This window comes from Bicyclus anynana, chromosome 23, assembly GCF_947172395.1.
Source record: "Bicyclus anynana chromosome 23, ilBicAnyn1.1, whole genome shotgun sequence".
Classification (NCBI taxonomy): domain Eukaryota; kingdom Metazoa; phylum Arthropoda; class Insecta; order Lepidoptera; family Nymphalidae; genus Bicyclus; species Bicyclus anynana.
The window spans coordinates 7,606,848-7,629,924 of record NC_069105.1 but is presented as its reverse complement, the minus strand read 5'-3'; the positions used below and the strand labels follow the sequence as shown (position 1 = coordinate 7,629,924).

The 23,077-nt window shown below is 37.3% G+C and overlaps 1 protein-coding gene across 3 annotated transcripts in view; it reads left to right on the top strand.

The window, feature by feature from the left end:
- The window catches only part of LOC112049003 (UHRF1-binding protein 1-like), a 36,039-nt gene that overhangs the window by 8,274 nt on the left and 4,688 nt on the right, over nt 1–23,077 (top strand). Inside the window, exons 7-28 of one of the 3 annotated variants that reach the window (XM_052888656.1) lie at nt 915–1,075; nt 2,011–2,161; nt 2,593–2,719; nt 3,517–3,622; nt 4,065–4,182; nt 4,850–4,941; nt 5,992–6,127; nt 6,949–7,124; nt 7,603–7,717; nt 8,647–8,781; nt 9,671–9,840; nt 10,320–10,495; nt 11,017–11,153; nt 11,633–11,773; nt 12,048–12,219; nt 12,531–12,645; nt 13,606–13,740; nt 16,442–16,453; nt 19,581–19,715; nt 20,658–20,801; nt 21,533–21,834; nt 22,414–22,525. In XM_052888656.1, coding sequence (XP_052744616.1) covers nt 915–1,075; nt 2,011–2,161; nt 2,593–2,719; nt 3,517–3,622; nt 4,065–4,182; nt 4,850–4,941; nt 5,992–6,127; nt 6,949–7,124; nt 7,603–7,717; nt 8,647–8,781; nt 9,671–9,840; nt 10,320–10,495; nt 11,017–11,153; nt 11,633–11,773; nt 12,048–12,219; nt 12,531–12,645; nt 13,606–13,740; nt 16,442–16,453; nt 19,581–19,715; nt 20,658–20,801; nt 21,533–21,834; nt 22,414–22,525 — 3,068 coding nt within the window. Of the gene's footprint in view, nt 1–914; nt 1,076–2,010; nt 2,162–2,592; nt 2,720–3,516; nt 3,635–4,064; nt 4,183–4,849; nt 4,942–5,991; nt 6,128–6,948; nt 7,125–7,602; nt 7,718–8,646; nt 8,782–9,670; nt 9,841–10,319; nt 10,496–11,016; nt 11,154–11,632; nt 11,774–12,047; nt 12,220–12,530; nt 12,646–13,605; nt 13,741–16,441; nt 16,454–19,580; nt 19,716–20,657; nt 20,802–21,532; nt 21,835–22,413; nt 22,526–23,077 lie in introns of all 3 variants that reach the window. The other 2 variants (XM_052888653.1, XM_052888654.1) reach the window with 2 other exon arrangements.

The following is a 23,077-nucleotide window of genomic DNA, read 5'->3' as shown; positions in this document are numbered from 1 at the left end:
CAGAGCTCCCGAACGGATGAAGCGGTTTCAATGTAGTTTTTGTTGTATCAAAGGTGACTTATGGGCGAGTGTTAGACATGTTTGATGAAAATCGGTTGAGCCGTTTAAAAGTTGTGGGGTTCAAAGTAAGGAAGAACAACTGAATGTCTACAAATATACTCGAGTGGGGTCTCAGATGAAAGCGCACTGAAAGAGAATATTGATTACTTGATCGAGAGTGTAATAGGGTAGTTGACTCATATCAAATTTAATATAAACAATATTAATTTTGTATAGTACATGGAATAAGGGTTCGAACTATATCGATATTAATTAATAATAGTTAAGGATTTCTTATAAAACTTAATTTAAATATCTCGAATTTTTTCAAATTTACTAAACGTCAAAAACGCTGTCGTCCATTTTGTGACGTCACTAACACACTTGATGTACTGAACGTCTAACTAATTTTCAAGTAATATTTTTGTAAGAGATTTGTTATAGTGACGTCATAAAACAGTTGAAATGTAGACCAGTGTCTTTTAGCTTGTATTGTCAAAATCATATTTAAAAACTACAATTTTCATGTAATCACGTCTCAATTTTATTTTTTTTACATCTTGTAGAACGATAATGAACTATTAAGGAACATTTAAAAACAAAGTGTTAACTAGCCTATTAATAATCTCAGGACATTCGGGGGTTTTTAAAAAAATTAAATTTTATGTTATTGCCAAGCATGCCCCGGACCGGATTCGTACCCACACCCTCTGGAATAGGAGGAAGAGCTCATAGCCACTGGGCTAGCACGGCTATATTGTCGATTACTAACTCTGAACCGTACGGTAATATGGCTCTCTTCCGTTGCCATGGGATGGTAAGATCGATTTTATGTTATTGCGTAGCTGTATATCCAGATTATATTGTTATTTCAGATTGTGCAGTCCTAGGTTCAAGGTTGGTTCTCCGTCCCGAGCCGTTAGCGTGGGCTTTAACGGACGGTCAGTTGCGGGCGGCGCTGGCTTGTGCGGCGGCTTTGGCCGGCCCGGTACAGAAGGCCACGCAAATGGCGACCAGGACTAAGGCAGCTCATAAGGTTAGTTTATTTAGCGTTGAAAGAGAAAGATATCATCACCATCATCATCATGAATCATCAACATCATCACCATAATCATCATAACCACCATCACTTTTTTTTTTCTCTTCGTTCAAATGTACTTAATTATTTAAGATAATTCATACACCGGTTATAGTAAAATGTATAAAGGCTCAATTCTATAAATGTACCCTCATGTTAAATCTACATTTTCATGAATAAAATATCATTCATTCATTCATTCACCGTCATTATCACCATCACCATCATCAACGTCGAAATAATTTGTTAACTAAAATTTCTGTCAAACGCTCCATTTGTATGGGATTATAGTGACGTCATGAAACAGTTGAAATATAGACTGTCATGGCCGACAGGCAATTTGGCTCGTGATGTCAAAAACATATTTAAAAACTAAAATGTTCATGTAATCGCGTCTCGAAAACAATGTTTTTTTCAGTCTAGTAGAACGATTATGAACTATTTAAGACCATTTAAAAAAAGTGTCGACTAGCCTATTTGAGGCTTAAATCCTTATCCAAATAACGCCGGAGATTTACTATACTATTTATACTACTAAACTATTGGTACAGTCTATCGTCATCAACCCATATTCGGCACACTGCTGAGCTCGAGTCTCCTCTCAGAATGAGAGGGGTTAGGCCAATAGTCCACCACGCTAGCCCAAAGCGGATTGGCAGACTTCACACACGCAGAGAATTAAGATAATTCTCTGGTATGCAGGTTTCCTCACGATGTTTTCCTTCATCGATTGAGACACGTGATATTTAATTTCTTAAAATGCACACAACTGAAAAGTTGGAGGCGCATGCCTCGGACCGGATTCGAACACCCTCCGGAATCGGAGGCAGAGGTCATATCCACTGGGCTTTCACGGCTCTATATAGTCTATTTAACTAATTATTTGTTTACAGATAGAAGAGCCTCGCGAGCAAATCCAAAGCAGACCCAACTCGGGTGACAAGGACCTCCTGGCGCGAATGTTCGCCAAACACGACGTCCGCGAGACCTCGTACCATCTGCTGGCGCCCAGGATAGACCTCCACCTGTGCGATGACCCTGGCTGTGAGTTGTCTATACTAATATTATTAAAAAGTACTTGTACATCTGTCTATCTCCTACTTTTTCATGGCTAAATGACTTAATTTGGATGAAGTTTTAGCATTAACATTCACCTTCCCTGACCGACATATTCTCCATGTCCACACAACAATTTATGATTAACAATAATTACAACACAAAACATTATTGCACAAAATCACTAACTCTACTGGCAGCGTGACGGTCTCTATGCTGCCTAACAAACAACTCTGAGCTCAAGTCATCAAATACCCTCTTATTTATACCAACACTGATATCTCTCCTCCACAATAACATAAATAATGAATGTATTCGAGGAACTTCTAACACTAACACTTATTGCAGTGGGTCGGTCTGAAATGCCTCTGACAGGCTAAGGTTTGGGGTGGGTAAAACAATAATTGACCTTGTTACAGTGGGTCGGTCAGAAATGCCTCAGCTAGCGAACGGTGGTGCGTTGCAAGTGACACTGGTGAGCATGCAGGCAGATCTCTTCCCCTACCACAAGGCTTCCAACGACCGGCGACATTGGAGGGGGTACAGGTGATTATCGGTTTAACAATTTTTAAGACCCTTCCCTACCCCTGCCCTACAGTACCACTACCCTTCCCTAAGTGTCCTATCTTTGAAGCTCAATCAAACTGCACACAGTGTGCACGTTGAATCATACTGCACACTGTGTGCAAAGGAGATGGTCCATTTCAGGTCCACTATTGTACCCCGCATCATTGAAATTTAAAAAAATTCATGGGTTTTATTAAAATCTAAATAAGTGAATAAATCTAACTAAATAAAAAGAAAGAAAAAAAATTAAAACCCAAGTTTTTGAGTAATATCAATATGGCGCCCATAGAGCAACTATGACATGACAATTGACAGCAAACATCAAAACGAATAATGCATTGAACACGTCATCAATCCGCCGTTATTACCATAAGTGTTGCATTTCTTGTGAGAGAATCAATATTATTTCGAAAGAATTTGTAAATTGTTCTGTTTCGAAGTAAATTTGTAGATTTGTATAATCGAAAATAGTTAAAAATTTCATTTTCTTTTATTTCCGCTAGGGTACAATGACTGATTCTGGGCTCCATACAATTTTGGACCATTTCCTTTGATCAAAATTGGTTGAGTAGCTTATGAGTCCATAGAGGACAAACAAGTGACTTGTAATTTTTAATAATATTTTTTTTTTAATTAAGATTATTTATTAGTAGTACTTTTTGTATTAAATGTTTATATACTTAACCTAAATAGGCTTAGACACTTTCAGAAGTTGTAGAAACCCCAACGTCCCTTGGAATAAATTAAACAATTTACAAAAAATGAATAATTTCCAGGGAGGCCGCCACACCACACAGTCAGTGGTTATCACAAGCTCTGTCCACCTTCTGCACCACACTACTAGAGACCTTAGATCCCAGACCATTAACACCGAGTGCCAAGGTAACTACTACGGTAGGTAAGGATTTACTTACTAAGTTTTAAAACAAAACATACTGACATTCTATTTTTTTTTTTTAAATATAGGTCATGTAATTTTGAAATTCAGGCTTCAGCATTGTGTCGAGCATATTAACAGTCTCTATTATAATTATATTTTTTATATTTATAGACATAGACACAGATAATGCAATGTATTTGATGTCAAACGGAACCAATCAAGTTGCACAAAACCCTTAACAAGTTATTTATCTGATTTGGCCAATGTAGATCTTTCTGGAAATTGACCTTATGAGACTTGCATCTAAAAAACACTGTTATAGGCATAGGTAGGAGCACGCATCGCCTGATTACATTTTTCGTAACGTATTTCATCAACTCACTCTGCAAGTCAAGTGTGTGTAAAGAAGTTTTACATCAACAATACTTAATATTGTATTTGTAGACTACTCAAGGCGAGAGGGCCGACGAGCCAGTGCCCAACGGCGTGAACCACTGCGCCGCCGCGCCCGCGCCGACCAACGCTCCGTCCAACGCCAACACTACTACACTCGCATCACAAGGTATCATCATTATAATCATCACCATCACTATCATCATCATCATCAGCAACATCACCATCAACATCATTATCATCATCATCAGCATCATCATCATTATCATCGTCATCAATCATTGTCATTATCATCATCACCGTCACTATCATCATCATCACCATCACTCATCATCAAACTTAGTATCATCACCATCATCATCATCATCATCCGTTATCATCATCACCATCATCGTCATTATCATTATCATCATCACCGTCGCTATCATCATCATCATCATCATTATCGTCATCATCATCCTTATCATCATCATCATCATCATCATCATCATCATCATCATCATCATCATCATCATCATCATCATCATAATAATAATATGTATATTAGCGGACCCAGTCAGTCTTCGCTTTGTCTTATATGCATTTACTTCTTTCTACCCTAGCCTTCTTTCAAGTACGATCAAACTGCACATGGTGCGAAAACTTGGCTTGAATTGAAAAAACTTGAACTTGAATTGAATTTAAATTGCAAAACTTAAATTTAATCTGTAGTTTAGAAGTCTGTAGAATATATTTTAAGATTTGTAGAACCCTAAGTGCCTCTCTAGATCTAAATATATCAATTTAGAAAATATACGAGTGTAAATATAACAGTTTTTGGTTCTCATTTGTTACAGCATCTCCTACTAGAACTAAGATACTCCAACAACTGGGGAAACTGATGACCACCTGCCTCATACTTAGGATAGATGACTTCACTGTATATAAGGTACATACTATATTATCTTAAAAACTATATAAATAATTAAATTATATAAATAATAAAAATAAAAAAATAATTAATACTAAAATTATAAAAAAGATAAAATAAAGGGTGAAAGATTAATATCTGAATCTACTAAACCGATTTTAAAAAGTTCTTTTAACACTAGGTAGCCACGTTATTTGCTAGTAACGTCAATCTAAGACATCCAGGACCTCATTGTCTAAGCAACATTTGCTAATCATTGGACCAACCAGGCAGTTATCATATTAACCCATAGAGTAATTAACTATGGAGATGCATCACACCCAAGTTCACCAACAAAATTGTGTGTTTTTTTTAGGGGGACGAGATAAATCCACATATCGAGGATATTTAATAGCAATAAACATATTTTGTGTCCTACACTACACACAACTTTAAATTTGATTCGCAACACACATTTTTACACAGTTTAACGAACACGTCATTGCACAGAATGATGTCTTGATTCATATTTTACTTTTCCGGCTGAAGAATCGATTTTTTTAGATATTATTTATTACAAATTTGGAACACATTACAAATGAATTTAGAGAAAGAAATTAGAATTACTGAAAAATTAAACGTAACTTCATCTTTTAGTTAACTAGTTGTGGACCGTTTTTATGCCATTCAACTAAAAAAACTGGCATTTTTGGGGAGCTCTTTACAAGACAAAAACGATTACAGGAACGAAAAAAATTGTATAATAATAGTTTTTTATAAAAGCATTAGATTTTTGATCTTCTACTTTGACAAAGGGGTAACGCCAAGCGAGGCAGGTCCCTATATAATTTGTCTGAGTATTAACCCTTGTGTTTCACTTAGGTATCAACAGGGTCCAAGTCCACTTTGAGAGAGGGGTAACGCCAAGCGAGGCAAGGTCCCTTTAAAATTCGTCTGAGTATTAACCTGGTGTGTTTCACTTAGGTATCAACAGGGTCAAAGTCCACTTTGACAGAGGGATAACGCAACGCCAAGCGAGACAGGACCCTATATAATTTGTCTGAGTATTAACCCTTGTGTTTCACTTAGGTATCAACAGGGTCAAAGTCCAGGGAAGCACCAAGGCCACTGGTGAGTGCTGAGAAAGCGACCTTACCCGGGGACGCTGGCCTGCTACATGCTGAGCTGACCTTTTTCTACTACCCCGGAGATGTATGTTTTCCAGGTTTGTAATTCGATCTGATCCATTTGTATTGTTTTTTTTATTCTATGATAAATTAGCTCTTAACTGTGGTCTCAACTGATGTTAAGTTGTGATGCAATTTAAGATGGAAGCCGTTTTACTTGGACGACTGTGTTTACGCGGCATCGCACCAGAACGCTGAATCGCTAGGCGGTATGTTTTTGCCGATAGGATGGTAACCAGTAACTGGCTAAGACTAGAAAAAAGACAGACAGAAAAGAATTTTCAAAAACGTTTATTTCTCACAGTATTATTTACACGATACTAAAATGTATCATGTAAATAGCTATAAGTATTTTAAAAAATCAGTTACAATGTAAACTCCATAACTCGATTTAACGTCAAACTCGCTAAAACGTCAAAATCACATGGCTTTGATTGGTTTGGCTTGCTCTCCCTACAATGATACACTCTATATAACGTTACACCCACTCTCTATAACGACTATTACATAATTTTCCCTTCTCTTTTGTTTACAAATTGGGATCGCACGTGTACACTGTTGCTGTCCATGAGTAATAAGTATAAGTCATGGACGTGACATGTTATCATATTCTTATTTTTTCACAAACTTTCAAATAGCAACATGGCTAGTGAAAGAAAATCACTGTGTACTGACGAAAAAATTTTACTCATACATTTTTCTTCTTTCCGTATAACGACCACTCTCTATAACGCTATAAAATGTACAATCCCTTTAGTGACGTTGTATAGAGTTTCACTGTATTTTGTAATCACAGCACAGACATCACTGATGTTTAATTATTTTTTATATGTATTGATGTATTGATTGTTCTTTGCAGTGCCAGCGCCCAAACTGTACGTCCAGTTGAGTCCAGTGCGGATATCTGTGGACGTGGCCAGTATACTGTGGCTAGCCGCCTTTCTGCCCCACGTGGGCGCCGCAGCGGTGGACAACGCGCCGCAGGATAGCACTACCACGTACATGGACATACGGACGGAAGCAATCATGCCTAAGGTGAGCGACGTAATCTTCTATATATAAAAAAGAAAGTCGTGTTAGTTACACTATTTATAACTGAAGAACGGCTGGACCGATTTGGTTGAAAATTGGTTGAAAGCTTAGAACCAGAGGAAGGACATAAGTTATTTATAAGTCTGTTTTTACCTTTTGGGTACAGAGATGAGACGAAATATATTAGCATTCCATGAATTTAACGTGCGGGTGCCGGGTCCATTGTGTGGCAGAGAGAAAAACTCTGAGCAGATCCCCGGACTTGTGACCGATGGTGAAGGGTTAAAGATGTCCTTGTTAACTAACTCCTTCTCCAAGTCAAATGTTGTGAAGTGATTCGTCTCAGATTGTTCTAGAAGCGGGCTCGGAGGGTCCATTGTGTGGCACTTATGACTTGTGACCGATGGTGATGGTTTGAAGATGTCCTCGACAGTTAACTAACTCTCCTCCAAGTCAAATGTTGTGAAGTGATTCGTCTCAGATTGTTCTAGAAGCGGGCTCGGAGCACATCTCGCAACAACGCGACCGGCCGAAGGAGCTCCACATATGCACGGCCAGAGCTACCCTCACCAATGTACGGGAATCGCCGAGGGCTAGTGAGTGTTTTGAACTTAAATATTTTAGTACTAGCTGACACCGCGCGGTAACATATAGTGTTCCCGTAGGAGTACGATAATATATAGCCTATAGCCTTCATCGATAAATGGGCTGTCTAACACTGAAACAATTTTTCAAATCGGACCAGTAGTTCCTGAGATTACCGCGTTCAATCAAACAAATAAATTCTTCAGCTTTATAATATTAGTATAGATTTAATATTTAGAAGTAAGCTGGTGTATGCGTTACGAAAAGTGTAATCAAAATAATATACCGTCTAAAAATATAGCATCTGTGTTAACATTGCTAAACGACACAACTATTATGCCCAGCGCCGAAACCGTTAAGTCTTTTAACGGCGTAATTGTGAACTGACTAGCTTGAGCAAGGCGAGAGGTGGCGCCACTAATTTTGGAGTTTCTCTTTCATGAATTATTTTATTTTTGACAGAAGTTTTACTTAAGATGTGTCGTCTATATAACTATCCCCACAAACTACACTACACTATCATTGGATTTATTTATAGGCAACATAAATGATATTCAAATATTTTAATACATTTGTTATTTAAAAAAACATTCTTTTCATCATCATCATCTTAATTAACCAATTGATCTCCACTGTTGGACGTAGACTTTTTATTAAGTTCCCAACACCAAGGTTTTGAGCCGCATCCAGCAGCTCGCCTTATTTGCTGTCCATCAAGTTGCGGATCAACCAACATTGCGCTTTCCGGTGCGGGGTCACTATTCCAGCACCTTGAGACCCCATCTTCCATTGACTCTTCCACCTATTGCCACCTCATCTTAGTGAATTCAGTAGGTAGGGTTCGGATACAGGACTGGATATAAAATTGTGCGACTTATTTTTTAACTGTGTAGCTTAATATTTAACTTTATTACTTATATATTTTCTCTTATTTTGTTAGATTCAGCCGGCAGCAGAGCCGACCTAGCGTCCATAATATCATCCCTCAGACGATCGGCACCTCCCCGAGGACAGTTCCCGTGCTCCAGTGAAGACATGGACCCCATCCACGAGCAGTTCCTGTTGCATGCCGATAGTAAGTTAGCAACTATTTTAGAAGTTTAATTTAACTTTGTTGTGTGTAAGAACATAGGATAATAATGGCCAAGCTTATTTCTGCTGTCAAACTTATTTATTTTATAAACTTTTTTGTTACATTTTACAGTACACAATCGTATAGTGCAATTCAACGTGTTCAATACCAAGCTTTTTTTATCTTAATCAAGTCATTAACATAAATGATAAAAAAAATGGCCCTAGTATAGATCCTTGAAGAACCCCCATTTTTACAACAGACCCAGTAAGACTGCTTTCCATTGACGTCTACTTTCTGAATTCTATTCATCCAATAAGAACTTAGCAATAATTCTATCGTAATATTGTGGTTTCCTGACTAATGTTTCATGATGATCAAATGCCTTCGACAAATCACAAAAAACTAAAACTGTTGTAATAATGTTCTAGTATAGAAAGTATTTCAATACTCTTATTGAGTATTGCTATTTACCTATACTTCTATACTAATACTTAATATAACTTAATATCGCTAAAGTTCGTATGGATGTTTGTTACTCTTTAACGCCGCAACTACTGAACCGATTTGACTGAAATTTGGAATGGAAATAGGTTTTACTCTAGATTAACATATAGGCTACTTTTCATGCCGGAAAAATCCAAGGTTCTCGAGGGATTTGTGAAAAACTAAATTTCACGTGGATGAAGTCGCGGTCGTCCGCTAGCACTAATGTTTAGCAGGTTTACCTCTTGCTCTTGTCTTAGTTTGTTGTGTTTTAAAAACTTTTTCCACTAGTAAGCCACGTTATTTGTCAGTGTTATGGGCTATATTTTATCCCGTACTTTCACGGGAACGGAAAGTTAGCGGGCGAAACAACGTGACGTCGGCTTGTATATTATATTTGTGTTAGATCTGGACGACATAGAGCGCGGCGCGGACATCACTCCGGAAATGCTGTGGCGCGAGAACAGGGCGGTGTGGTGCGCGCGCGTGGAGCCTCTGTGGGCGGACTTCTGCGGTGCGCGCGCCACTAACTACAAGCCGTCGCCACTGTTGGATGCCACGCCGTTGACTGCGTGGGTAAGTTACAAATACCTAGCTGTATCGGTAACCATTGTTTTGCCATGTATATTTCTTTACTTTAACGACGCAACGAAAGAGAGAGGGCGATTCAATTTCGCTACTATTAGCTTATGTTGTGATATGTTAGGAGGGCTACAGGAGATCACAACCATTATCACCCCCCTGGGTCAATAACGTAAGTACCTAGTAACATTTGGTTTAGCGAGCCTTCAATATTCCTATCCTATCCTATATAATTATCTTATCTTATCTTATGTTATGTTAAGTTAAGTTAAGTTTTACTTTGTAGTTACAACACCCTCACAGGGTTCCATTTGTAATAATTATGAAATTTTATTTATGACATGTGGAAATGTAACTTAAATGAATAAATAAATAAAATAAGAAAATATCCATGTCTGAATAAACAAGTCTAGACTTACAAACCGCTTTACTATTTAGCATTTAGCTACTTAATAGCATTAATTTTTTTGCAGTTATGTTTCGAGGAAGGCTTCTCCCGCATATGGGTGATAGGGCGCACGTGTGGCTTGAGTGGCGTCCAGCTCAACCACTACCAGCTGCTGTTCCTGCTGCGGCAGATGGAGCGCATCAGCGAGCTGACTGCGTGGCTCGCGCACCAGGCCAGCAGACTGCCCGAGGATGAGCAGGGGTATGATTTGTCTTTCCTAAATACTTTATTTGACTTCATTTACCAATGCTCATTTTTCGGAACCTCACACTCTCGAGAGTGAACGAGAAAGATCAGATCTTGTAAAAAAAAGCTAATTCTAGAATGTAGAGCAATAGACTACTTGTCTCTTTTGTAAACAGTGTTTAAACTGAATTATGGAAGAATTTTGTCCCGTCAATTTAAACCAGTAAAAAATTTAATATAAATGAAAAAATATCTAAGTAAAATTTTTGCCGTTTAAACACAACACATTAGCAGGTGACGTCATTCATAGAGATAACAGCGTGATTGGCGTTTGCAGTGATGTGATATATCACGTCACCGCATGCGCCAGATCATATCATTTTCTTAATTCTTAATTCTCTGCGTGTGTGAAGTCTGCCAATCCGCATTGGGCCAGCGTGGTGGACTATTGGCCTAACCCCTGTCATTCTGAGAGGTGACTTGAGCTCAACAGTGAACCGAATATGATGAATACAACCTTATGACGTTGTTTTCAGAGCAATAGTAGTGGGTCTGGTAGTGCCAGCTGTGGAGATCACCCTGGTGCTGCCGTCCAACTGTCCAGGACAAGAGTCTTCCAGAGATCTGGACAGCGTACCGCTTGACTCCTCCAGTCTTAATGATTTTAGATTAGGTAAGATCGATTGCAAGATTTCAGCAGATTAAATGGGGTAGTTGACTCATATCAAATTTAATATAAACAATATTAATTTCGTATAGTAGGTAAGGTTTTTCCAAACGTCAAAAACGCTGTCGTCCATTTTGTGACGTCACAATGTTACTTGATGTACTAAACGTCAAATTAATTGTTAAATATTTTTTTGTCAAACGCTCCGTTTGTAAAGAATTTGTTAACGTGATGTCATTAAACAGTTGAAATAGAGACCATCAAGCCAACAGGGCTCGTATTATCAAAAAACTATTTTAAAATTAAAATTTTCATGTAATCACGTCTCAATCTAGTAGAACGATGATGAACAATTTAAGAACATTTAAAAAAAGTGTTAACTAGCATATTAATAAATACAATTTTCTAAATTCAACATTTTCTATGTAAAAAAATCGCAATTATTCCTCATGTATTCGCACTATTAACGATTTTCGTGTTATCAGGTTCAGAAGCGACAATGGCGCCGTCCATGCTGGACCGCGACAGCGGAGTGCTGGCGACGCAAGCCTCCATCGAAGTGTGCACAGCTCAACCCCTGGGGGCCGAGGAGATACCTCCGCCCAGTCCAGGGTTGAATTTTGGAGGTAGGTAAAAGGCTTTAGGGGTTTAGCTATCCGTAGCAAAGGAGCGACTGAAATATATGAGTTTTACACGAAATAAACCCGTCAACTTCGGTTCAAGAATTGCACTCGACGATGATGAGGAGACGTAAAAACAGTGACACTCCTTAGTTTGTTTTTGTAGAATAAGGTTTGCATTTTCAGCACAATGTTTAAAAAAGGCTTTAACAAGTATTATAGCTTGTCTGTTATTGTCAGGATTACTTATTACAATTGGATAAAAACAATTAATTTCCAGGTTTTTCATCGATGCGTCGCGGTTTCACATCGCTAGTGACATCGATAGACAGCGCGCTGACGCGGGACGACTGTCGCAGCGACGCCGCGTCCACCGCCAGCTCCGACAGCGACCGCTACGTCGTGGTGGGGCTCGCGGCCGAGTCGCCGGACGATGCCGACTTCGCCTTTAGGTGAGACTGTCTCACGTCGCTAGTGACGTCGGTAGACAGCGCGCTGACGCGGGACGACTGTCGCAGCGACGCCGCGTCCACCGCCAGCTCCGACAGCAACCGCTACGTCATGGTGGGGGGGAATCGCGAAGGCTGACACGGCTCATCCCGTGCTCGTAGAGCATTGATCTCTGTCAAAAACGTCTAATAGTTGCCAAGCCGCATTGGAGCAGCATGGCTTGTCTATGTCTTAGCTCATAACCCCCCATCCTATAAGTAGGCCCAGTGTTGCTGTTAAAAAGGACTAACGATTAAATATTAATAATTTGCAGAGAATTCGAGCACGGTCATCTGTCGAGCGGCGTAGAGGTAGCAGCCGAGGTGGTGGAGCGCTCCTCATCGCCTAGCGACCACTCCGTCACCAGCTCGTGCAAACGACGAGACGTGGTAAATATCATCATCGAAAAAATCAAGAAATTCTTCAGTTCAGAAGGTTCTTTCAGTTAGATAGAACAGATTTATTCCAAAGACAATTGGTGAATGTGTTAATGCATTCTGAAGAGATCATTAAAACATACACCCAAGGTCACAAGTGCGGGCACCTTCACGAGAAGTTTCCTCTACCGCACTAGTAAGTCATTTGTTTGTACAATTCTTGTCGCCGTTCTTGTTTCTTGACCCGTTAACCCGTTATGAGTTTGACGTGTCCGTTTGTCTGTCTGTGGCACCATAGCTCCCGAATGGATGAAGCGATTTCAATTTAGTTTTTTTTTCTTTTGTATGAAAGGTGACTTATGTGCAAGTGTTCCTAGACATATTTGATGAAACATTGATGATGATTTTAAATATTGGATAGAAGCAGGCGTTATTTTTGCGGAAGTTCATCATGTATATATAATAATAATAATATAATAATAATATTTATTTCAAGCTTCAATAGGCTCATAGTTATGTTAGTAAAAATAAAAATAGAATGTGTTAGTAACTTATAAACTATAGTAATATAACTTATTTTTTTAAATAAATCATATAATGATTTATTTATTTTGCTATTATCCGCGAAAAACGGACGATCCCAATTGACTCTACAGAGTGCAATTGCACGTTGTACAACATCTCCTGAGGATGCACCGGTTTCAGGGTGAAACGTACGTAGAGAGTATTTTGTCGGACCTGGGTGACGTTGTCGCATGGGTTCGTCGGTTTTTCGCGGATAATAGCAAAATAAATAAATATATTGATGATTTGAAAGTTTTGGGGGGTGAAATTGGGGAAGAATAACCGAATGCCTGCAAATATCAAATGAAAGCGCACTGAAAGAGAACTATTGCTGACTTCCTCGAGAGTGTAATTAATAATTTCATGACCTTCAGGGTTTTTGAAATTTTTAATTTTATGTTATTCAAGATATCTACGTGCACATGGCGCCTCAACAACATTCACATACTGCAGCAGAGCGCAAACAACAAGTCGTGTCTGAGGATAGTCGCCGACGATCTGAAGACAGACGAGTGTTCCTCCATACCCTGGGACGAGTTCCAGGTAAACTCAATGCTTTCTTGTATAAATATATGTATTTTTCCTCCTTTTTCTGTCTTGTTGTATCTCAACAAACACTACACTAATATAATTATTTAACCTACAGACGATAATTTGCAAAATATTATTGTGAAATGTGAATAATTGATTTATTTTGTTTTTGTAGAGTGTATTTAAGGCGAATCATTAGTCGAAATTTCGCAATTAGGTATATTCAATGCTTTCTTGTATAAATATATCTTTTTCCTTCTTTTTCTGTCTTGTTGTATCTCAACAAACACTACACTAATCTAAATATTTAATCTACAGACGATTATTTGGGAAAGTTTATTGTGAACTGTGCACTGGTTATTATTGCATAATACAATATTTAGGAACAAACAGAACATTATTAACAAACAGAAGAGGATAAATACCAAGAATAATCATTATAGGGTAGTTAAATAAAAGTGTGAGTGAACCGGTGCTGCGACGCTACACAGGCTGTCCCAAAAAATAATTCTTTAGTTTCCGCTTATGTACGTTCGTGAGTATATTGGTATCTTTTAGAAGATTCTTTACCGCATCCGGAAGATCGTTAAAGATTGTTGGAACAATATATTCCAGCCTTCTCTTACCATACCCATTTATGAAGTTCGGTACATACAATTTACATTTTTTTGAACTTCTTAGTTGTTTATTAGAATCATTAGTCGAAATTTCGCGATTAGGTAAACTCAATGCTTTCTTGTATAAATATATCTATTTTAATTCCTTTTTCTGTCTTGTTGTATCTCAACAAACACTACACTAATTATTTAATTTACAAACGATAATAATTTGCGAAAGTTTATTGTGAACTGTGAATAATTGATTTATCAATTAAGAGTGTATTTAAAGCGAATCATCAGTTAAATTTTTTCGTTAAAAATGAAGAATGTACATGAATATTTTTATTTTTTTTTGATCGATTTCTTACATTGCAGAATTATAAACGTTGTATCACTAATAGAAAAATTATTATTTAGTGCAAAATAAATATAATTATTATTTCACATATTTTAAGTATTCAAATTACCGCCACAAAAGTCATAAGACCCTTTTATTGGTGCTATTAGTCGTCAAAACTAGAACTCTTGAAGAGTATCTTCAAGAGTTGATTTCGGAGTAAAACGTACATAGAGGATTTTTTGTGGAAGTTCAAGTTATTTTGTAGGAGAGTAGCAAAATTAATCAATTATCTACTGTTTACTACACTTGGACATTGTTGGGAAACATTATAATACAATATGCCACGACTCGCAAAGCATGTTAACTTAAGATACTAAATCAGTTGTTATTTTTGGGTTTACACAATACAATACTGTACAGTACTGTACTGTAATCATTTAGAACCGTTGTCACTATAAACAGATACAGAACTTTATTTAAAAAAATGAATCTGTTTAATTAAAACTAATTTGTGATTTAAAGTTTGACTTGTTTTCAACGAGCATTGTGAGTTATGGCGTATATTTATTATTTAGTGTTTTGTGATTTATAGATACAGACAGTTGAAAATGGATCGACATTTTCATTGTAATATAGAAACTATTTTAACTATACATTTTTAATTATTTTTAAGTATTGTATATTCTATAACATATTTAAATTGTATTTCCATGGTCTCATATTGTAAGCATTTTATTCCCATCAATATACAGCGTGATTGTACAACATAACAGGAACATGCTGTATACACCACATACATTCAACATGTTGTCAGAACATACTCCTATACATTGAATATCCAGAGCACATTTTTTTTTTCTTCTATATCTTTCAACATTTGTTTTCTATGGCGTCAAAATCATGCAAAATCGTTTTCTATGGCATGTTTAACTTCACCTTTTCTCCGAATCTATTTTTCTAATCATCATATTCTGAAAGCCTTTACCATGACCCTATTAACGGAAAAATTTAAAAAATAGAAATTTTTTTCGTTTACAGCGTTTTCTTGAATTTTTTTTGTTAACGACATTGATTTTTTTTTAAATATTAGTCTGCGAGTAAAAACTTTGAACTCTTGTGTATATTATTATTATTTTTTGAAAATTTGTTTATAAAGTTTACATCTCTTTACTAATCGACCAATTATCGTGAATTTTGTTGTCAGATGTACATAAGAAGATACAGAGAGTAGTGCCTATCGTAAAAAACTTGGGCAAAGTACAGAAATTGAATTTTGTTTATTTGCTTTCATTAAGCTTTGGACTTTTTTTTTTAAATATACTTGATTCTCTACCTAGACAAATTCGTAAGCAGACTATAAATAAACGGACGAATTCGAATTCGCGAAACTACTGGGCTAATAATAAAAATAATGTCAATAGACAATATTCATTTATTTCAATTAGCAATTACAAGCACTTTCGAAACGTCAGGTATTATTATAATAAGACAATGGTGATAATAATTAGTCGAAAACTTTAATTAAAGTTACGAGGGTTTCAAATGGTAAAGGCTTAATTACATTGCATGATCACGTGTCATTTCCACGGCCCCATCGTATTTCGTGTACCCCCTTCCCACACTCATAATTCGGAACCGCTGTTTTTCTCATATATATTTATTTATATGATGTAATTCAAAATTGGAATGCATTCCTTTTTCTAAACTATGTTGTCTATGTGTGTGTTTTTTTTTCTCTATGGCAACTCCCGCCCGCTCGGCTATCGTGCGAAAGATCCGACTCAAGGTATTTGCAACGGTTTGAAGATGGTTTTATAGTGTTTAAATAATGACACCGTAGTGGTACCATTTTGTTGAGCCCAATTTAGTTTGTAGAGGTTTTGTGTCGTAGCCAAGGGGGTTTGTCTGTGTACCGAGTGGATGATGGAAGAAATTGCCATTTCCTTCTTATTATTAACTTCGACATACATTAAAGTCCGGCCGCTCAGAGATTGCGTTGCTCACACATGTCAATGTCAATGAGAGAGAATGTCAATGTCAATGAGATATTTAAATATCTTTTATTAACCTAAATAACGAGTAAAAAAAACATTAAACAAGGAATATTATGCCAACTAACAATAAACGTATTATTTTGGGCTAAAATTATGAACAATTGATTAATTAACAAATATAAAAAGGTGATATTGACAGGTGTCAGAAACGCAATCTCTGAGCGGCCGGATAAAGCTGACCCGTCATCATTTTGATTTTTATTTCGAAATCGCGGCGCACGATGTAAATGTAAATGTCTATGGGTATAGACACACAGACAAACAAAAAATGTTAAGTAACGTGGTATCCTAAATTGTCACATTTACCAAGTTTTCTTGAGTAAATACTAATATAGAGCCTATTTTGAATGTTAGTCTTTACTCATACGAGTATGATATGATATTTACCGCCAAATATCTCTGTAATATGACACTAGGTTCAGAATAAAGAAAACTCCAGAATGTGTAAGCGCTCGTAGGAATGAAGCCGTTGAAATTACTCTTTTTTATTGTTGTAATGTTACAAACAAGCGATCAGTCACTATGTATACGTCGTGTTGTACACAGCCATGTCCAAAAATTGTACCTATATAGGTATATGGCGTGCATTATAATGACGGCTGAACGTGGCTTCTGGTGTTTTCTGTATCATTCAGACCAAAGGGTACTACGAGTATGTTACTTGTCATTTTATGTTCGTCTATGTACCGTACATACATGAATACAACTATCGTCGGGCGCCGCGTTTTCGCGAAAAAAAAATGGCGGCTCGATTATGTCAGCTTCCATTCAAAATAGTTTTTTTTTATAAAAAAAAATACATTTAAAGACATGGCAATATCTTTCAAAAAAGCTTTTATTATTCTTATATTTAAGACCATTTGTGTGTTAAGCATTTGCATGCTTGTTGGCTTAATTCTCACTTTATTTTTTATTTTTATGACAAGTTAGCGCTTCAATAAAAATGTATTCAGCTGCATGCATTACTAGTAATAGGACTCTTGGTGACAGAGCTCCTCCAGGAAAGTACGTTCTCATTTATGCTGCCGAACAGCACTGTTTAGCAGTATCTGGCCGAAGAAGTCACTGGTTAAGTTACAAGCACATACAGCCTAATAGACCAGGTGCTGTGGGATATTGAGGGTACATAATTTGAGACATTCTGTTTACATATTTGAACTTAGAAAAGCAAGCACATTACGATTCTGCATGTTGCCAGGAGGTTCGTTAGTCTATTTTTTTTATACCCTGATGTCCAGCATAATGGTATTTCAAAGCTGTAAACAGACTGTGGTCCTCGAATTATGCAATATGCTATAACAGCAATGCAATGTGACTGACGAGCGCACAGTATAGTTGGAAGTATTCTACTATATATTTTACTACTAATTCTTTCTACTGTTCTATTTGTATATTTGAATGAGTACCATGATGATACGACAAGATTTGTGTACATCGTATTTTGTGTCTGTGTTTATCCTCATACTTACCCATAAGTACAATATATAATTTATTATTAAACTGTTGATTGTACGCAGCATTCTACCAGAATTACAAAGGGTCCAAAATTTGGGAATTCACCAAAAAGTTGTTTAGCTACAGATAGACGATCACCCACCTCCATCTCCTAAAAGTGTTGCGCCATTTTTATTTCTATCTGTGGCTGTTTGGAGAGCATCGTAGATAGTAGAATCGAGTCTGGTGCGGATCTTGTCAGACCAACGCATCCAAAATCTAGACCATCCTCCGTAAAGTACGATTATTAATTCCAGTCAATAAAATGGCAAGTGCAACTGTCACTGAAATGCCATTTTACTGACTGGAATGAATACCTTTACTTTAAATAGAACATCCAATAACAAGAAAAGAAAGAAAACGGATCCTCATTTATGTGGCTTGCAAAGTAAAGTGCATCCATTTCATATGTTTTTCATGTCGCTTTTTTGCACGCAATTGGCGCTAGGAATGCAGCTTGATTACAAGTAGTCTTTAGTGTTAACAAACTAATGTATAAATACACAACCCATAATAATTTATACATAAAAAACCCATACTAATAAACTAACAAAAACATTTACATAATCATGTATGAATAACCTTTAGTATAAGAGTAGTTTTCGCTAAACAAATTGTATTGTCCGACTGTTTGTTTAACGAGAACTATATATCTTTAAATGTTACAATAATTTACGCAATATCATAACGCACAGTGGTTCCACCAGTCAGTTAAACTCGAAGAAATCGCTTAGGAAGTAAAATCAGGCCACTCAGAGATTGTGTTTCTGACACCTGTCAATGACACCTTTTTATATTTGTTAATGAATGAATTGTTAATCATTTTAGCTCAAAATTAATACGTTTATTGTAAGTCGGCATAATTATTCCATTTTTTATGTTATTACTCGTTATTAAGGTTAATAAAAGATATTTAAATATCTCATTGAGATTGACATTATCTCTCTCATTGACATTGACAGGTGTCAGAAACGCAATCCCTGAGCGACCGGACTTTAATAAATTTGCTCTTTCATTCTAAAGTGTTTGTATTTTCTTCAACACGGGCACAGTGCATAGGCCTAACTACCCATTTATTTATATTAATAAAAAGGCAAAAAAAATGTGTACAATATAGTCAAGCCATTTCGGAAAGTTTCATTTGGCATCGATGTAGTAATGAAATGACAAAATGGCGGTGGGTCAATTATGCCAACTTTCATACAAAAAAGTTCGAATCAATTTAGAATCATACGGTCTAAACGTTATATTCATTTGATACTTAATACAGGTATAAATATATTTTAGAAGCTTTTTGCACGCAAATAGAAATGTCCCATGTTATAATGAACCAATTCCCCCATGACTCATAATATTCTCACGCAGAATAAGTTCTCGATGAGAGCGCGCGCGTGGTCCGAGCCTACCACTGATGAGGATGATATACTGAAGCCGAGAGACACGCCGCGCGTCGCAGCTAGGCTACTGCGGACCGAGTTGCCGAGGTTATTGAACGAAAAGGTAGGTTAATATATATTGGACTTATATGATGGACTTGCCAATGCACAACTTTAAGCAATGTGTTAAAAAAACATTTACTTAGTCGAGGTTACTACACTATTGATGAGTTCCTTAACGATAAAGGTGCTTGGAGGCCATTGGATCAGCTTCCACCTTCACACAGGAAGTAAAACTATAAGAAATTGTAATTGTTATCAAATGTAAATTATAATACTGTATGACTTTTTCATTTCAAAAGAGCAACTGTTGAGTTTCTTGCCGGTATCTTCTCAGCAGAACCTGCCTTCCGAACCGGTGGTAGAATCTTTACAAATAGTCAACTGACGTGTCAAAAGTGCTTGTAAATTGAGCCTACTTGAAATAAATGAATTTTGATTTTTTTTTATTTTTATACTACAAGCTATATACTACGGGTAGCAGTGACAAGGATCTCCTCATCTTGTAGAGGAAACAGTTCCCAGGACTTGTGGTCTTGGGTGTAGGTTTAAGGCTATGCCACCTGATTTGCATGCTTGGTCCTGCCATATGCTACGTTCTACATAAGCCGCATTTATGATTAAAAAAAATAATAAGAATAACAGTCATGTATGATACAACTACGAGTGTCAAAACGATGTATCCGCCATATTCACATTCAAAATTATTTTCGAAATTTTATCTATTCCTTTATCTTAATTCTTCTTTTTCTAAACTACTCATTTATAACAGCAGATGAAATAAAATTAAATAATTATCGAAATCCATCAAGACATTCTCGAGTTTCAGCCTTACGTAACTGCTAAGGTATCAATTTTCAAAAAAAAATCATGCAGGTAATGCAGACGCATGGTGAGTCTTAACTCCATATCCTCACTCGTTTAAAAATGAAAATCTCTCTTCTAGTGGGCCATTACTATAGGTTGATAATAAAGATCATTTATTTACCTTTTGAATAATTTCCAGGGTGAGCCGTATGGCCTGGCGCCATACGTGGAACTCCTCGAGGCTCGCATCAGAGAGTTGAGCATCGCTCTCAACATGAGCACCACGCTGGCGCTGTCAGAGTTCATAGAGGACGAGGTGCTGTTCCCTCCTATGCCGCTTGAGGTATGGAAACTTTTTATATATTGTTTACATGTTTAGAACTATTTGCTATAAGGTCCTTACAGGGATCTGCCTCGCTAGAGGTTTCCCCTCTGTAAAAGTATAAGATCAATGATCTAACGCATTGACTCGTTTAAAAACTGTTTCAACTGTAATCGTTTTCTGAGGTGGTCCCATTGTCATCATGTCAGATCTGATGATGGAATCCTGGAGAAAGCGAGGGGAACTTTCAAAAATCGTAAGGGCAACTATATTATTTCATATTTTTTTCATTAAAAACCTTAAATCATTACAACTTCATGAAGGTCTGAAGTCTATCTGATACTGGAGCTTAAAGAACTCTTCAACGGTTACAGTATTAGAACGACACGAATAATTCACAAAGCCCAAACTTAAGACTAACTTTAGTTTGGGCTTTGTGAATTATTCGTGTCGACGAGAACTTTCCACCTAGATGGTTTGTGCTTGTCATTAGGGGTCTGGTGATGAAGACGAAGGACACTTAATGGAACTCCTCAACGGTGTACAGTAGCTACCCTGTGATGGGGCTTGATTAATTAGTGTTTATAAGAACTTTCCACCTAGATGGGTTGTGACTATCATTAGGGGTCTGGTAATGAAGACGAAGGATAGTTAAGGGAACTCCTCATTGGAACAGTAGCTACTAATTGTTATTATTATTATTAGTATGAACATTGAACATAATACATCTTTCTATCTCTTTCAACTTCCAGGTCCTAATAGAGAACGTCAAACTCCACTTGGTCGAGGACCGTCCAACCAGATCTATATCCTCACCGCCGCCCCAACCGCTGGACCTAGACCTGACCACTCTCCGGTTGACCAGAGACACCTCGGGGGTCATCCACTTGGGCCCCCCACCGGTCAGCTCCAGGACAGTCTCTCCCAGCAGTCCAGCGCCCCAGCTGCAGGAAGCTATGGAAGAACTACAGAGGCTTAACGAGGAGAATGAAGAGTTGAAGAAGAGATTGGCCACTTTGAGCCGGATAGCTGAAGATAATCGGGAGTTAAGAGCGTAAGTCGACTTTTTTAGTGCTACTTTTTAGGGTTAATTTACACGAGCGGCAACTCTACCGACGACTGCGGGCGGCAGGCGACGGCGTCACCAACTGCAGTCGACTCCCGTTGGCTGCCGCCGAGACGTACTGCAGTCGTCGGTAGCGGCTGCCGCTCGTGTAATTAAACACTTACTCACTGAATTCTAATAAATATTAAGTCGTTAAGCGCGCATGTACAATCATTTGAAGTTTTAACAAACATATAAATGAATCTATTTTTACAAAACAAATAAGCTATGACGTTGTGTGTTGTTGTGTTTACCATTTATCGAAAAAAAAAATCAAAAAACTCTTACGCCTCTGAGAGCACGTGAAGACGTCGGTTCCGCTTATACATCTGTTAGTAGTCGATAAGGAATTTAATAATATCACTCCAAGCCCGCCAACCCGCATTGCGGCAATATGGTGGGTCTAAACTCCATATAGACGGAGAGCCAAGACTTCGTGAGGAAGCATTAAAACAGGCTGCCAATAATGATGTAATACTTCACTGGATGACCACTGTCACAAAGCACCCTACCACTCTGCTGTTACAGGAAAGTGGAAGAGGCGTCGGTGCTAAGGCAGTGTGCACACGCAGCGCAACACGAGGCGGCAAGTTTACTGGCAGACAAACACGACCTCATAGAAACCGTGCGGTTACTGCAGGTATGCGGTTTTGTTAAACCCCTTTACACGTGGAAAGTAACAATATATATTTTTTTTATAATTTTTCTGTTTAAGCAAATAGGTGAAATAATGCGAATATTTAAAATAATGATTATTTTCAATCATGCACAAATGCACACGGCAGTTGTGGTCGTAACGATTCTGTGTTTCTCGACTTTTGGCGATTGGCTGTATTATGGGAATTTGTAATTCACTGTTTGACTTAACTACTTACAAATTATATTAATTAATACTTCTAAATGTAGTTAGAAGTAAATGGGATTGTTATAAAATAAACAGTAAATGTTTTATTTCCGCAAAATAAATTCGAGTTTTTTTTGTCTGTGGACTACTGCTTACTGCTTTTAAATTAAATAATGTCAAATATGTTTATTGTATTATAAAATTAGATAATCCCTGTGACTCAGATGTCTAAGCGCTAGTTTAAAATCGTAAAATCTTGGGATAGATTCCCAACTTGGGACAATTAGATCTAATATGAGGGTAGGCTTTGATTGTGGACTTAGGGATTGTTAAAAAAAGGCATATAAT